Here is a 14,903-nt window from a genome sequence, read left to right as displayed (position 1 = left end):
GTTGGGCTTAAGATGAATGGAATGGCGGACGCTGGGAGAATGGAGAAAGGGACCCTACTGCCCGGCTTGGGAGGGTAGAACTGAATGAGGAAAGTAGGGAACTAACTGCATAGGGGAGGGGTGGTGGCGAGATCCAGCCCGGGCGCAAGCCGGCCTTCTTAACCTCTCCGATTTTGTGTGAGCCAAATTGGTCAGTCCCTGGTCTGTATTCCTTCCCTCTGCGTTTTGTCAGCAAATATGCACCCGCACCCTTCCCTACTGACTCCTAAAGACCATAAAAATTGGGGAAGATGGTGGCCGGAGGAGGCACCGGGAGGAAGGGGTGCTGGCCACAGATCTGGGGAGTGGAGAAGCCAGAAATGGGACGACTTGTGCCAGGGATGGGGCAGGAGGATGGGGAAGAACCCGCGAGGAGGCCTTCTAGGCTGTGCACTTCGGACCCAGGGCGCTCAGTGTGTCTCCCAGGCGAGGGGCTAGCGGCCCCCGCCACATCCCGCCCGCCCACAGAACCACTTTTCCACGCCCGTAGGAACAGCATCTTTAATGGGCCCCGCCTCCCACGCCAGCTAAGCCGCCCCCCTTGCGTGCAGCCTTGGCCTCCTCCACCGCGGTGCGCAGGGCCCGGGCTGGGTCCCCGCGGAGCCGGGCCAACGCCCCGAGCAGCGCAGCGGCGCCATCCCCCGCACGGAGCTTTTGACCGCTCAGAAAATAGTGGGGCAGTGTCCCGGCCTCGAGCACACGGCCCAACTCATCCAGCAGCCCGAGGCAGCAGGCGCCCGCGTTCTCTGGCCGCGCGAGATAGAGCGCGGGCAGCCGTTCACACGCCCAGTAGAGCAGCGTCCGCAGGAGGTAGGGCGCTGCGGCCCGGGTCCCGGCCACCAGCGGGCGCAGCAGCGCCCGGGCGGCCGCGTGCGCTTGCAACAGCGGAGCGGGTATGCGCGCCTTGAGCGCCAGCTCCTGGCGGGCGAAGCAGAGCTGCCAGCCGGAGGCGCCCGGCCGCTCGGTGTGGCCACCGGGCACCAGGTAGAAGGATGATGACTCGAAGGCCAGCGGGCCGGCCCACGAGTGGCTCCGAGCGCCCTCGGGCCAGCCGGCCACGGACACCACAGGAATGAGGTCGAAGAGCAGGACGCGGCGCGGGGGCCCCGGCGTGGCCAGGAGGACGGTGGTGAACCCCGCGTGGCGGGCTGCGTGGACCAAGCGTGGGGCACCCGGGACCGGGAACAGGGACTCAGCGACCGCGGCCAGTGAAGCAAAGAACCACGAAGCCACCTGGGCGGGGCAAAGTGTGGGCCATGCCTCCCAATCCTCCGACGGCTGTGGGACTGGGCTAACGACGGCTGCTTTCGTGACGTCACCATTCAGGTTTTTCAGTGGGGTGGAAAAGCCAAGATGGATTACGTCTTGCTCGGGCGGCTCCGGCCCCGGAACGTTACTAGATGATTTTTCCAAAGACCCGTTTGGCTTAGATTCAGTGACACAACTGTGCGGCTGGTCCGTGGAGATTTGCCGGCCCTTGGGACTTCCTTCGCTTTCGGTTCGGTGGATGGAATCACGTCCTCCTGGGACTGGAGGTCCTAGACAATCCTGCCAGGCCTCCCGGATGGAGGTTCCACGTATCTGCTCTGGGAGGCACAGCCACGCGTAACGGGACTCCACGTCCAGTTGCAACTCCTGCCCAGTGCCGTCTAGTGAAAACACGGGCACTAGGAGTGTAAAGCCGGCGTCGTAATGAGGTCCCCGGATGTAAGGACCCAGGGGTGCAGGTCCCAGATCCAGGGAGCCCTCGCGAATCCCACCACGAAGCAGCAAGAGTTCTGCTTGGGGAGGAAAGCGGGGGTCCCGACGGTGAACAAGACCTACGGGAAGGGAAGAGACGGGTTCGGGAGGGCATGACCCAAAGCCCGGGCGGGGTGGGGAGGGGCTGAATGCTGCGAGTACCCGAAGGCAGGGAGAGTTACTTACCAAGCAAAGAGAAGACAAAGTCCTTGGCCCGGAGGAGGTCTGGTCCCGGCTTGGGCGCGTCACTCCAGCTCTCCTGCACACCCAGCTCCTGGATCAGCTGGGTTAGTTCCTGCAGCTGCGCCCCGGAGCAGAAGTCGATGTCCGTGAGCGGCCGGGCTGGGGCTGGGGGCGGCGGGCCCCACCAGGGCGCACTCCCCCAGACCGCGGAAGCCATGTGGCTCAACCTTTTGGGGCTGGGAAAAACGCGGACGGGAGGACGCTTAGACGGGCCGTTTCTTTGCTGCCAAAAAGTCGCCCGCGTTCTTCTCTCCTCCCGAGGCCGCGAGAGTGCCCCAGGCACAGCTCGTCAATGGGTCTGCAGCTGAAGAGCTCTAAATTTAGTCTTGAAAACGAACAAATAAATACCTCCAACGCCGTTGCCCTTTTCTCAAATGCTGGTCCCCGTCCCCATGGAACGGCTCACCTGACTCAGCAGGTAAAAAGTAGCTGTTGAGCCCCTCCTAGGGGATGTAGTAGCTAGTCGCCGCCGCCGCCCCTTGTCTACCTCCCCTTACCTCTTTTTCGGAGGAGGCTTGTGGTCTGCGGCTTCCCTCTTAGGGATAGCTGCAGGGGTTGGGAAGGGAGAGAACAGAACGATTCAACAGGTGACTTCTTCCTGTAGCCCCGAGGCCACGCCCCGAGGTACGACCACGCCCCTTTCTGGAGGCTGTCCGGGTCGTTCCGGACCGGCCCCGCCTTCTGCCGGAGATCAGTCACTTTCCGCTCCGCTGAGATCTCGCGCTGTCCTGGGGGTTGTAGTTTGTCTTCCGAGCTATCGGGGCGTTGAGGCCACGCCCCCGCATCCTTTCCTGTTCCGCTGAAGGAGTGCCTGATGGAAGTTGTAGTTTCTATGGAGATAACTGTTCCGTGACTTCCAAGTCTAGGTCAGCCCCTCGCAAACATTCCGTGGGGTTGGAACAGGATGGATCTTAAGAGCAAATAATAGTGGAGGACATGCCCTAGGGACCTGGGGGGAAAGAGGGGCCTCCACATCTCTTGTGTGAGTAGACGAACCCTGGTCACTTAGATCTAGGAGGGTTCGTCCATGCAATCATAACCTCATTTTAGAGATGAGACTGCAGCCTATAAAGGTTGCACATGGTAGGGTCCCGCCAGAGAGGTGTCGGAAAGGGGCTCCCAGCTGGGTGGGGAGGCCTCCCTTTGGAGTCAGTGTCAGGCAAGAACACACAGCTGGTAACCCAGGAATGGTGACTCAGGGAAGGGGCAGACGTATTGGCAATGCCTACCTCGGATAAATCAGTGCTGGCAGGGAAAGCACTTTGGGATCTGCCAGCCATGTATGTACACAGAAGAGTTACCAGAACTGAAAATCAAGTCCAGAGGAAAATCCCAGCTGGGCTGGGGCAAGGCAATGGAACATTATCAGGAGAAGGAAATTGCGTTCAGTGCCCACGGCTACCAGAGACACAGCTTTCGTCCAAGATGAGACTGGGAGCCAGAATGAGAAGACAGAGCCACGGGAAAGCAGGGACAGGCCCGCAGATCAGACCACCGCTAGACCAGGACGTCTCACATCCCCCTCCCCCACCGGAAAGACTATATCCAAAGTGAGACAGGCCTATGTCCATGGCAAAGGACTGTGAAGGAGGGAACTCCCAGAATCCAGAGCTTGATTTGGGGAGCCCCGATCTCAGGGGTTCCTAGTCACTGACAAAGAAAATTCTCCCTCAGTGACCTCGAGCCCCAAAACATAGCCCAGTACTGGGGAGGCAGGTTTCCATATATCAGGTTGTGACCCAAGAGACCAGATGGGGAAAACTGAAGGCTGGGCTCTTTCTCACATCTGGGGGCAATCAGGTATAGAGCGTCCCTACCTCTTCCCTCCTCCCCAGAGGGTGCCCTCTCAGTCACACTGAAAACAACGAAGTTCTGTGGGTTCTGTGGGAGCTTTGAAGATGCTGGGTTTGAGTGATGAGGGAAAGGAAAGTTTCTCTAAACTCTAAAGCATTACTGTCCAATAGAATTTTCTGTGATGGGGGAAGTGTTCTAATCTGTGCTGTCCAATATAGTAGCCACATGAGGCTACTGAGCCCTTGAAATATAGATGAGACCGAGGAACAGAATTTTACATTTTAATTTTTTTCATTTTTTTAAAAAGTAGGCTCCATGCATGCCCGATGTGGGGCTTGAACTCCTGACCCTGAGATTGAGTCACATGTTCTACCGATTGAGCCAGTCAGGCGCCCCTAAATTTTATTTAATTTTAATTAATTTACATTTTTAACAGCCATATTTGGCTCATGGCTACCGTATTGGACAACACAGCTCTAGGCCTTAGGGATCGGCGGTTTCTCCATGCACGGACGCAGGAGAAACAGGGGCGGGAGATAGCACCGGTCCTCCTCAGGCCCTGTGGGGGGCCAGCATCAGGAATGGGGCTGGGGTGGATGTCCTCAAACCACCACAGAACACTTCTCTTGCCTCTTTATTCCTGATGCACCTTTGTCCCCTCTTTTTCCAGGGTCGTCATCACACACTGATATCCCCACTCCTTGGTGGCCTCCGGGGGGTTGCTGGATGCCTCTTGGCGACTGCGCCTGGGAGACAGAGCTTCACATTTGTCCCTGCCCCCCCCAAACTGTCTCTGGCGGGCATCAAAGACCACATGCCCTACCCGGTTGCCTGACCCAGGGCAGTAGGGCTTCCAGTTGCTTTTGGGAGGCATGGACATCTGGCGATAGTTCTGGCAGCCTGAAGGCACGGTGTCCACAGGACGGTACACCCAGTCTTGGCTGCCTGCTCGCCGGGAGGATGGCTGCAGCTCAATTAGCAAAGGTACCTCGGAGAAGGTCTGCAGGTCATTGTAGATCATCACCTGGGGCCTGGAAGAGCTGGAGTTCTGACTAAGCGGGACAGAAGCCCATGGCAGGCGCTGTTGTGCGCCTTCCTTCCAAGCGGCCTCCTCCGAAACACACGGCTTCATCAGTGATGACTTTGGGGTCTGAGGTAGGCCCAAGACTTGGACTGAGTCGGTACTTGGAGCAAGGCCTGGGTTCTTGTGCTGGTTGGGATTTGGGATGAGGGATGAATCCTTGTGGAGCCCGGATTCCCCAATAAGGCTTTGAGTCTTGGGGAGGCCATGGTCTTGGGGAAGGGCTGGACCCTTGTGGGGGCCAGGAGCTTGATTAAGTCCTGGGTACTTGTGGAAGTTAGGGTCTTGGGTATATTCTGGGCTCCTGTAAATTCCAACGTCTGGTGTATGGCCACATCTCCTTTCGGCTTCGGTGGCTTGCGTGAGGCCTGGATTCTTATGGAGATCAGAATCTTGAGTAAGGCCTACGCCCCTGTGGACTCCAGAATCTTGGGTAAGACCTGGATTCTTGTAGTCTCCGGAGTCTTGGGTAAGGCCTGAGCCCTTATGGAGACCAGAGGTTTGAATCAAGCTTGGGCTCCTGTTGACTCCAGCGTCTTGGTATGGACTCTTCTGTGGGCAAGAATCTTGGTGGAGGCCTAGACTCCTAGAGACGCCCAGCTCATGAGCATTACCCATACTCTTGTAAATTCCAGAATCTTGAGAAGGGCCTGGCCTATTATGGAGGCCAGTCGTTTGGGAGAGATCTTGACTTTTATAGAGTATAGTCTCTTGGTTTTGTTCTAGATTCCTATAGACTCCAGAGTTTTGCCTAAAGCCTGAGCTCCTTTGAATGTCAGAAGTTTGGGGAAATGATATGTTCTTGTGGAGGCCACAAGGTTGGGCGAGACATGGGCTTCTAAAGATACCTGCATCCTGAGTAGGACCTAGGCTCTTTTGGGGGCCACAATCTTGGGTAATAACCAGATTCTTGTGCAATCCAGAATCTTGGGAAGGGCTTGGACTCTTGCAGAGATAAGGGTCTTGAGGAAGGCCTGTGGGCTTGTTTAGGCCTGGATCTTGAACAAGGCCTGGGTTCTTGTAGAGGCCTGGATTTTGGGTGAGGCCTGGGTTCCTGGGAACTCTCAAGTCCTTTGAAGGGCTTGAAGTCCTTTGGAGACCAGAATCTTGGTTGAGGCCTAGACTCTCCCGAAGTTCAGGGGGTTGGGGTTGGATTGGGGGTTGGAAAGCCTTGGAGACCTGGGGAGGGATGGGGAACTGGGAAGATGGGACAGACTGAGAAGACTTGGAGGCTGGGGGGAAGGTGAGGGGTTGCCCTGAGGTGGAAGGCTTCCGGTGGTCGGAGGGTTGATGAGGGACGAAGGATCTGGGACACATAAGAGGCAGAGCAAGAGTGCACGGGGGAGGGATGGTGCTCGGTGAGCTCTGGGCACTGGTCGGAGAGTGAAAGCAAGGTTGAGGAGATGTGTTATCCTTGGAGTGGACCAGGAATTTGGGATAGGGCGGAATCTGAGAGTCTGTGTTTCTCCTCTCAGAACTGCAGGGATGGAAGCTGAAATAAGGGAAGGTCTTGGGCTGTAAGAACTTGTCTTTGGCATCATTTGAGATCTTCCACTCCACATTCCCCAGCTCCAGGTAACCCAGTACGGAGCCTGTGGAGGGCCTGGCACTGTCCCCACTCTGCTGCTTCAATGTTGGCTCAGCTGTACCGGAACTGCCCAGACCCTGTCCCTCTTGGGACCTGGGGAGGGTGCCCACGTCCTTTCCGGAATACCCAGAGTTCGGCGGGGGGCACACATGGCACACATTCTGCTTCACCCTGCGGGCATCGTAGACCACGTGGCCAGTGGAGAGGCCTTGGCCGAAGGCAGTCAGGGTGGAGGGAATAGGAGTTAGGATGGGGGTACGGGTGGTGACAGAGACAGGAGTGGGGACGGGAGTGGTAGTCAGGGTCATGACCAGAGCTGGGGCAGGGGTTGGGATAGAGATTGGGACAGGGGCTGGGGGAGGAGCTGGGGCAGGAATAGTGGCAGGGATAGAAGGTAGGGGAGGGGCTGGGGCAGAGGTGGGAGCAGGGACCAGGGGGTGAGGGACACGAGTATAGGTTAGGTGAGCGTGGGCCGGAGTGCATGTTGGGGCCTGGGCTATTATGTGTTCGGGGCTGTGACCCAGGGGATGGGCTGAGGTGTACTCAGGGCTGTGGGCCTGGGCAGGAGTGTGCTGAGTGCGCTCAGGGGTGAAGCCTGGGGAGTAGGTATGGGCCTGGACTGACGTGTGCTCAGCAGCATGGGCTGGGGGGCAGGTCTGGGCTTGGGGGGTGATGTGCTCAGGGGTGAGGGCTGCGGAGCAGGTATGGGCCTGGAGGGGGTTGTGCTCAGGGACCTGGTCTGGGGAATGGATCTGGGCCTGAGGCAGGGTATGCTCAAGGGTGTGAGCTAGGGAGTAGGTCTGGGCCTGGGGGGTATTGCGCTCATGGGTGGGGGCTGGGGAGGAGGTCTGGGCCTGGGGGGTGCTGTGCTCAGGGGTGTGGGTCTGGGTCTGGGTCTGGGCCTGGGTCTGGGCCTGGGCCTGGGGGGTGCTGTGCTCAGGGGTGTGGGTCTGGGTCTGGGTCTGGGCCTGGGCTTGGGGGGTGCTGCGCTCATGGGTGTGGGTCTGGGTCTGGGTCTGGGCCTGGGCCTGGGCCTGGGGGGTGCTGTGCTCACGGGTGTGGGTGTGGGTCTGGGACTGGGCCTGGGCCTGGGCCTGGGGGGTGCTGTGCCCATGGGTGTGGGCTGGGGAGGAGGTCTGCATCTGGGTCTGGGCCTGGGCCTGGGCCAGGGGAGTGCTGTGCTCGGGGGTGTGGGATGGGGAGTAGGTCTGGGTCTGGGCCAGGGCGTGGGCTGGGTCATAGTCTGGGGTGTTGGTCTTGCTCTCGTGGGGCAAGAGGACGGGAACCATGTCCACCTTGCTCATCCTGGGGAACTGGGAAGGTGTCTCATGCCTGGAGATAAAGGGGGCCCGGGCCTTCAAGGCTGTGACCTGAGGGGCCTCCCCTGCTTCCATCACCCCCTCCTTCCATAGTCCCCAGGCAGCGTCCATGGGAGCCCCGGTGTGCCCGCACTGAGGGGGCATCCAGCAGCACCCGGGAGCCTTCTCGTCATGCGTGTCTGGTATCCAGGAGTTGAGGTGGTTAGGGTGCCTGACCAGGAAGCCTGGGCGGCGGTGGAAGCGGGAGGAGACCCTCGAGCACAGGTTCTTGGCGTCCATGGAGCAGCGGGAGCACATGGGGTGGCTGCCGACGCAGCTGTGTTGCTTGTCTGCGGGGAAAGGTGGGATGGGACGAGGCCGGGGCTCCTGAGGGGCTGGGAAAGGGGACAGGTTCACATCCCTTTGAGGTCATGCTGGGGCCCACTCACCTTTGGGGAAAAAATGATGGAAAAGAATCCGCAAGGAGCTCTTCAGATGCCTCCAGAGCTGAGGGGAGCAGGGGAACGGGGAGCCAGGACGGTGAGCCCTGCAGCCCAGCCCTCGCTCGGCCACATCCCACAGCCCGCAGCCCTCCCACCTCAGCCCCTTCTGGCCAACCCCCAGGCTCCCCCAACCCTGTTGCCCAGCCCCCGCCCTGACCAGAGTCACCACATTGATCCCCACGTTGAGCAAGATGAAGCTGCCCAGAATCAGAAGAATCGAGTCTCCTAGGTCCTGGCACTTCCTGGGGTTGGTGCCAGAGCATACTTGGGCTCCGTGGTGGGCTCGCTCACCCATGGCCGGGGGTCCCAGGACTACCTGGGCCCCCCCTGGCCCCCACATACTCACTAGGAGGCAGACTCCTCTGGTGGGGGAGGGGGAGAGGGACTGGGTCACAATGGGGCGGGTGTTGGGGTCACAATGAGGGAGGAGAGGAAACGGAGGGCCTAGGACGGTCTGCCCTAGTAACCAGGTTCTTGTAATCTGAGTCCCAAAAGTCAAACGGGGCTGGAAGCCAGCACGCCCGCCCTGTGGCCCTCATTCCTCCTTCATTCCCTTACTGCCCCTACCTTATTCTCTCAAACACTCACACATTCCATCCCCTTGGCCACTTCTGAGGCTGGAAAGACCTTGGCCTCAGAGCCTGGGCATTCTCCCTGCCCTCCGTTGGGCGGTGGCCCTGGATCTGAGCAGAGGTAGGACCCACCGGTCTGGAATCTGACCTCACGGCGTCGTGTGGGGCTGAGCCTCGGAGCCCACTTTCGAATCGGGGAGGCCAGATGCCCAGAGCAGGTGCACGGAGACTGGTGGTTTGCAGTCTGCAGCTGCAAGACAGTGTGGGACCAGATCCTGCCGGGGGCGGTGGGGGGGGTGCACAGCCACGGGGAGCCTCCTGCCCAGAAGCCAGGACCCAGGCTGGCAGAAGGAGCGGCGCTTCCAAGCCATAGAACACAGCACAGTGTTTCCTGGACTCTGTTGCTCTTTATTTCTCTCTCCGCGCCCGGCCCCACCGCCCACAGACACCGCGGGTCAGTGAAGCTTCCCGGTCCGGCTCCTGTGCAGGGAGGGCCTCGAGGCTGAGGTGGCCGGCGGGGGCAGTGAGTTGGCCCGTGCTCGGCTCTCTTGCACTTGCCGCTTTAGCTCCAGGCTGTCATACACCTGGCAGCTGGCATTGCCCCCCGGGTTCCTGCTGAGTGGCATGAAGGTGGGCTGCGGTTGGGGGACCTCGGGAGCCTGGACTTCGGGCAGGGGCTGGGAGGAATGGGGAAGCAGGGCCGAGCTGGGGGCCGGGGCCCGTTGGTAGGTCGTCTCGCCCAGCATGGTGAGGGAGGTGGAGGTCGTCAGGGCGTGCCGGGCGGGCGGTGCCTCCGCCCATTCGGCGGCCCGGCGCCGGACCTCGTGGGGTTCCCTCAGGTGGCCCGTGGATGGGTGCGGGCTGCGGCTGGGCTGGCTGTAAGCGTGGCTGGGGAGGCCCCGCCGGTAGGCCTGGGGGGAGCAGTGCTCCCGGGCCTCGGGCCGGGAGCCCCGGGGCATCAGGGCGGGTGGAGGCTCAGAGCCCTCCAGACCCCGCCGCCGCTGATCCCAGGAGTCATAGAGAAGCTGGCCGGTCGAGGGGTAAGGGCTGTACCCCACGGGCACGCAGGAGGGATTCGGGGGCAGCCGGCGGAGAGGGGGCGGAGACGAGACCCACTGCTCCGCCTCCATGTTGCCCCAGATTCGAGACTGGGAGCAGTGGGGCCCGTAGGACTGCAGCCGCAGCTCCGACTTGGCCTCCACACGCTTGGGCATGCGGCGCAGCTCAGGTGACAGGTAGAGAGATGGTGGCGGCAGGCTGGCCAGGATCCCGCCCTGGCGGCCCCACAGCCCCACGCTGGAGGGCAGGCCCGTCTGCGGGTAAAGCCCGCCCCAGCCGCCCCGGGGGTACTTGGGGCGTGGGAAGGCCAGGTCCTCCTCCTCCAGGTAGGAGTCTAGGTCCTCCCGGTCAAAGGAGGGCACGGCCTGAAGCTGCGACATCTTGTGGCGGTGATGGTGGCTCCGGAAGGCTGAGCGTTGGTGGGGGAAACGCCTCTGGTTCCTCAGCTCCCACTGGTGGCTACAGGGGCGGTGGTGGCCGTGGGGCTGGCGGGGGCCGCGGCGGCGGGGGCGGCGGGGGCGCCGGCGCCGGGCGCTGCAGAGACGTTGGTAGGAGGAAGAGGGGCAGCAAGTGGGCCTGGCCATCTTCACTTCCACAGGCTCCAGGGTGCAGTGGACGTGGACGTCTTGGGCCTTGGCTGGGGAATCTTTGGCGGAACTTTCACAAGCCTGCGAGCTTTCCTCTGGGGGAGACACGAGTCCATGAGGCCGGGGCGATTGTCAGAAGAGCTCAGGGCTGGGAACGGGGCGGGGCGGCCTGGGTTTCTAGGGTTGTGCTGGTGGCACCGGGGGACCGTGTCCCCCACCTCTCTTGCTGCCATACTTACTTTTCTGATTAATCCAACAGACCATCTTGTCTAAGGCGTTCTGGAGCCCATGCCACATCTGGGGGTAGGGCGGGCTGGGAGTGAAGACCAGGAAACTCTCTACACCCCCAGCCCCTACACACACCCCTACCTGGCTCCCAGCCAAGACCACACTCCTGCAGGTGGAGGTGTGGGCTGCAGCCGGCTCCCACCCGCAGTCCTCTTCACCCCCGGGGGCGGCCCCCCGCCATCACTGACCGCAGTTACCACGTTGATCCCAATGTTGACGAGGATGATGAGGCCCAGCAGCAGGAGCAGTATGTCCTCGGGGTCCTGGAGATGTTCCTGGTATTGATTGCAGCACCCCATGTTATCATACCAGAGCTGGTTTTCCATGGTGGGGGGGCCCTCGGGCCACCTGGGCCACCGCCCCCCCCCCAGCCCCGACCACATTGTGCTCATGGAGGGACCTGGGGACACCTGCCAGCTGGTGAGGGGGTTGGGTCATAATGAGGCACATTGCAGGGAATCACAATGCAGAGGTGGCCACTCTTTTATCCGATCGGCTTGCCCTGAAATGGCCATGTCCGACCTTGGCTGCCACTCGATGGGGCCCTGTCCCCGGACATCCCAGAGCTCAGTCTGTCCCTATCTCCACGGGGGCCTGCTTAAGTCAGCACCTGATTCTTGAGTTGAAAATATGGTCGCTATAGTGGTCAGACGGTCTTCGCAGGGACTGAGTCTCCATAAAGGGTTTCCTCCATGTCTTTGGGGCCATCAAGGCAGTTTGTGGAGTTGGTCCCCTCCACCCATGCCCACTTGGGGCCAGCAGCTAGGGTGACAGCACGAGTCCCCTCCGGGGTCGCCCCACTGGGCCATTCCCTCCCCGTCCTTCCCGTTTCCCTATCGTAATTCTCCCCACCCCTTCCTGGCCAAGGAGCACAGCCCTACGCAGTGTGGTCACCAAGCCCACTGGCCCCCTCGCTTTGGAGCAAGACTGACTTCCCGCTCGCCTCTGCCAGGGACCACCCCCGCCTGTGCCCTCTCTCCTTAACCAACTGCCCTCCCACTGACCTAGCCCTCCAGGTTGGAAAACCGTTAGCTCCCCGCTTAAGAAAACCTGATGAAATGCACAGAGCACAAAACAGGTGTAATTGTTGATAGGACAGAAGGAGCCTCCTTCTTACAACAGGCTCATCGCTGGGGTCTGAGAAGTGGTCCCCTGGGGGCCTCGCGTCATTTGCACCACAGAGGAACAACTTGACAGAAACAAAACAACAGCCAGGGGTCGTTTCCCTTCGCGCCTCCGAACACATAGTAGGTGCTCGGTACATACTCACTGAATGGAATTAACTTAAAATGATCAGTGATGTTGGCTGAGCAAAAGGGAACAGAGAGGCAGGCTGATTCACGGACGGCCTGCCTGTCCACATTCCAGGAACACATCTGGTGCAGAGGTGGGGTCGGTTCCTTCAGCCTGGGTGCACTCACGGGCTTCTCTTCCCGAGCGCACCAGCAGCCGCGTGTGTGCATGGGTGTGTGTGTGTGTGTGATGGCGGCTGTCTAGGACTAGGGTAGGGCCCGCGTTTCCCTGCTGTGGGGATGCACTGCTCCGATGAGCTCGCATGCCAGACGGAGGCAGGTGGGAGTCTGACGGGCCAGGCTGACTCAGTGGAAAGCAGTCTCCCTGCGGGAGCAGAGCCTGGAGCCCCCAAGGCCGGGAACTTGATCCCTGGTGTCTGTGTGACCGTGGATAAGTCACTTCTCCTCCCTGAGACTCGGTCTCCTCGTTGGTGACAGGCAGGTGCTAAGCAGAGCAGTGAGGTCCCAGAGAGCAGCCCTCGAGAATGTCCCGGAGTTTGGTCCTCGGCTCCGAGCCTGCTCGTGGGTACGGGAGCTTCGGGTCCTGCCTGGGGAATTGCGAGGGCCCGGATCCCCTCCCTCTCAGCCAGCCCTGCTCCAAGAAACCGGGGCTTGGGTGGCGGTGGGGGGTTGGGGGACACAGCACACCTTGAGGTTGCAGCCGCAGAAACCAGGCTGCTGAGGGGTTAGGGCCACAGGGACGGGGTCTCCCCTCTAGTGCAGGTCTGCTTGAGGATCTGGGCCGGGATTTGGGGGGTTGCTCTGGACACGAAAGAAAATAGGGGAGTGGCAGGTGGGAACTTCAGGATCCAGAAGGGGCTGGGAGAGAACTGAGGGCTGGGCCCAGGGAAGCCAAGAGGTAGGTGAGGGTCCTTGGGGCTCTCGAGGCCGCTGTTGCCAGGGAGACCCTTCTGTGGGTGACTGGGGCTTTGGGGTGCCCTGCGGGCCCTGGCTCCCCACACACCACCACACACCACCACACACCACCTCCTCTCTTCCTTTTATTTTTGTCCCATTCACCTCTCTGTCACCGAACGGTATACCCAGTCCTTGCCCGTCCCCTCGGTGGCGTTGCTGGATGGGGAGCCCAGGGGGGTAACAGTGGGATAGGGCCTCCACCTCGCGGGTCAGCTCCCGCAGCCGCCGCCTCACGTCTCGGGCGTCATACACTACGCGGCCTGAGGAGCGGCGCCGGGGGATGTCGGGGACCACGGCTGGGCCCCGGTCAGGCGGCGGGGCCGGAGTGGGGGCGGCACAGGGCTCGGGCTCGACCTGGGTCCCCACCCCCGCCCCACTGTTCTTGTGGCTCAGGGCCTGCAGGCTGGGGGGTGGAGGGTTCACCGGGTACACGTAGGCCTCGAGGCCCAGCTCTGACCGCATCTCTCCTTTGAGGGGCCTTCCTTCTATGGTCTGCTGGAAGCGAATGGTCTGGGGAGGGGGCTCCACGGCGTCCTGGGGCCAGGGAGCCCAGAACCGCTGGGTGGACTGGAAGCCTTGCCAGTCTGCGGGCTGATCCCAGTGGTGGGAGCAGACTGCTGGGTGCTGGTGTGGGGGCTTCTCGTCGTCGTCCATGTCGGGGGCCCAGGCTACCGGGCGGTGGGCTCGGCGGCCGGAAGAGCCTCGGTGGCGGTGGCGGCGAGCGGGCGGGGGGGTCACAGTCATTTTCACAGGGTCCATGGTGCATCGAAGGTGGAGTGCAGGGGCGCTCTGCTCCGGAGGCTGGGGGTGCTTCCCAGGTGAGGATGACTTAGAAGCTTCTGTGGACCAAGGAGAGGCGGGAGGCCCGTGGGGAGGCTGGCTCCTGCGGGGGGGTGGAGGGGTAGGGCGCAGGGGGAGAGGCTGCACCGCTGTGGTGTCTGAGACAGGAGAGCGGGACGGGAAGGGGCCAGCTCCGGGTCAGGGCTAGAACACGGGACTCCCGCCTCTCCTGTGCCCCCCGCCCCCCCTGCCCCCCCCCCCCCCCCCGCTTACCTTTCTCATAAACGATATGGAACGCTTGGTGTAGGAAGCCGCGGAGTCTACGCCAGAGCTAGGTGAGGGAGGACACAGTGACCCCGGGCCGGCCCTGGCCACCAGGCCTCCCGCCGCCGCCATCCTGCCAGCGCCCTCCCGCCTGGCCCCACCCTGACCAGCGTCACCATATTGATGCTAATATTAATGCAGATGATGAGGCCCAAAAGCAACAGGATGGAGTTGCCCAGGTCCTGACAGTTGGTGTTGGAGCTGTGATACGAGGCCCACCCGGGTCGTGGCCGCTCAGCCATGGCCATGGGGGTCCCGAGGGCCACCGGGGCCCCTAGGCCCCCAGCCCACTGTGCCCACAGTATCCACCAGCTTGCCTCCTGCCTGCCCCAGGGGCTCCTGGGGGTAAGCGGGTCACAATGATGCCGGAGCTCTCCCTCACAATGTGCCAAGAGGCAGAGTCTTGGGCCCATGGTTGACCCTCCAGCCCGGGCCCAGGCCTTGGCGTGTTGAACCCTTTACCTGGCACGCCTGTCCTGTAACCAGCCATCTGGACCAGCGCACGAGCCCCCTGGCCTGTCTGGTGTCTGCCCTGATGAGCCCCTGGCCATCCCTTCTCTACACCGGCCTCAGGCCTCTGCACACACCTGGGCCCTGATGGGAACTCCCCCCAAAACCCTGCTACCATGGCAGCCTTACCCCAGCACCCACTCCCCCCTTTCTCTCCATGCTCTGAGCGGCTCCCCGAAATGGGCTGTGGGCTTGGATCACCTCCCTCTCCCTCGCTGGCAGAGTGGCAGCCTTGAGGCTTAGTTTCTCGGAGCCCCCCACCGCCCCCCCATCACAGCAGGCACAAC

General features: G+C 61.6%; 4 protein-coding genes across 6 annotated transcripts; all 4 read right to left on the bottom strand.

Moving 5' to 3' along the window:
- Positions 1-490: 490 nt before the first annotated feature.
- TMEM102 (transmembrane protein 102) lies at positions 491-2,747 on the bottom strand. Of its 2 annotated transcripts, none has more exons than XM_045797373.2 (2): positions 1,966-2,747; positions 491-1,688 (listed from the first exon to the last, which is right to left on the bottom strand). In XM_045797373.2, the coding sequence occupies exons 1-2, from the start codon at positions 2,177-2,179 to the stop codon at positions 541-543; spliced, it is 1,362 nt and encodes a 453-aa protein (XP_045653329.2). In that variant the 5' UTR covers positions 2,180-2,747; the 3' UTR covers positions 491-540. The 2 variants fall into 2 exon arrangements, with proteins under 2 accessions (XP_045653329.2, XP_045653327.2); XM_045797371.2 differs by having other exon boundaries at positions 491-1,859; positions 1,966-2,742.
- Positions 2,748-4,450: 1,703 nt separating this feature from the next.
- Positions 4,451-8,581, bottom strand: SPEM3 (SPEM family member 3). Its single transcript, XM_087866687.1, has 4 exons — positions 8,444-8,581; positions 8,233-8,290; positions 7,652-8,133; positions 4,451-7,339 (listed from the first exon to the last, which is right to left on the bottom strand). Exons 1-4 carry the CDS (start codon positions 8,579-8,581, stop codon positions 4,451-4,453), a joined length of 3,567 nt encoding a protein of 1,188 aa, XP_087722813.1.
- A 732-nt stretch (positions 8,582-9,313) lies between these two features.
- Positions 9,314-11,118, bottom strand: SPEM2 (SPEM family member 2). Of its 2 annotated transcripts, none has more exons than XM_045797198.1 (3): positions 10,981-11,118; positions 10,740-10,801; positions 9,314-10,592 (listed from the first exon to the last, which is right to left on the bottom strand). In XM_045797198.1, exons 1-3 carry the CDS (start codon positions 11,116-11,118, stop codon positions 9,314-9,316), a joined length of 1,479 nt encoding a protein of 492 aa, XP_045653154.1. The 2 variants fall into 2 exon arrangements, with proteins under 2 accessions (XP_045653154.1, XP_087722812.1); XM_087866686.1 differs by having other exon boundaries at positions 9,314-10,599; positions 10,744-10,801.
- A 1,960-nt stretch (positions 11,119-13,078) lies between these two features.
- SPEM1 (spermatid maturation 1) lies at positions 13,079-14,831 on the bottom strand. The gene is given in 4 exon segments (XM_045797199.2): positions 13,079-13,178; positions 13,180-13,841; positions 14,056-14,113; positions 14,214-14,831. Coding segments are annotated over 4 exon segments (1,104 nt in total). The 5' UTR covers positions 14,520-14,831; the 3' UTR covers positions 13,079-13,100.
- Between the last annotated feature and the right edge of the window lie 72 nt (positions 14,832-14,903).

Source organism: Ursus americanus, chromosome 14, assembly GCF_024610735.1.
Source record: "Ursus americanus isolate L20-20 chromosome 14, mUrsAme1.1.p, whole genome shotgun sequence".
In the NCBI taxonomy this organism is placed as follows: domain Eukaryota; kingdom Metazoa; phylum Chordata; class Mammalia; order Carnivora; family Ursidae; genus Ursus; species Ursus americanus.
The sequence above is the reverse complement of the archived record's forward strand: the minus strand, read 5'-3'. Positions and strand labels throughout refer to the sequence as shown.

Excerpts from the sequence above, each read along its gene's own strand:
- TMEM102 (XM_045797371.2), bottom strand. The coding sequence starts at position 2,179 with ATGGCTTCCGCGGTCTGGGGGAGTGCGCCCTGGTGGGGCCCGCCGCCC. Across the intron at positions 1,860-1,965 it reads CTTTGTCTTCTCTTTGCTTG|GTCTTGTTCACCGTCGGGAC; the intron begins GTAAGTAACTCT and ends CCCTTCCCGTAG.
- SPEM3 (XM_087866687.1), bottom strand. The coding sequence starts at position 8,581 with ATGGGTGAGCGAGCCCACCACGGAGCCCAAGTATGCTCTGGCACCAAC. Across the intron at positions 8,291-8,443 it reads GGATCAATGTGGTGACTCTG|CTCTGGAGGCATCTGAAGAG; the intron begins GTCAGGGCGGGG and ends TGCTCCCCTCAG. Across the intron at positions 7,340-7,651 it reads CCGAGCACAGCACTCCCCTG|GCCCAGACCTCCTCCCCAGC; the intron begins GCCCAGGCCCAG and ends AGCACCCCCCAG.
- SPEM2 (XM_087866686.1), bottom strand. The coding sequence starts at position 11,118 with ATGGAAAACCAGCTCTGGTATGATAACATGGGGTGCTGCAATCAATAC. Across the intron at positions 10,802-10,980 it reads GGATCAACGTGGTAACTGCG|ATGTGGCATGGGCTCCAGAA; the intron begins GTCAGTGATGGC and ends CCCTACCCCCAG. Across the intron at positions 10,600-10,743 it reads CTGTTGGATTAATCAGAAAA|AGGAAAGCTCGCAGGCTTGT; the intron begins GTAAGTATGGCA and ends TGTCTCCCCCAG.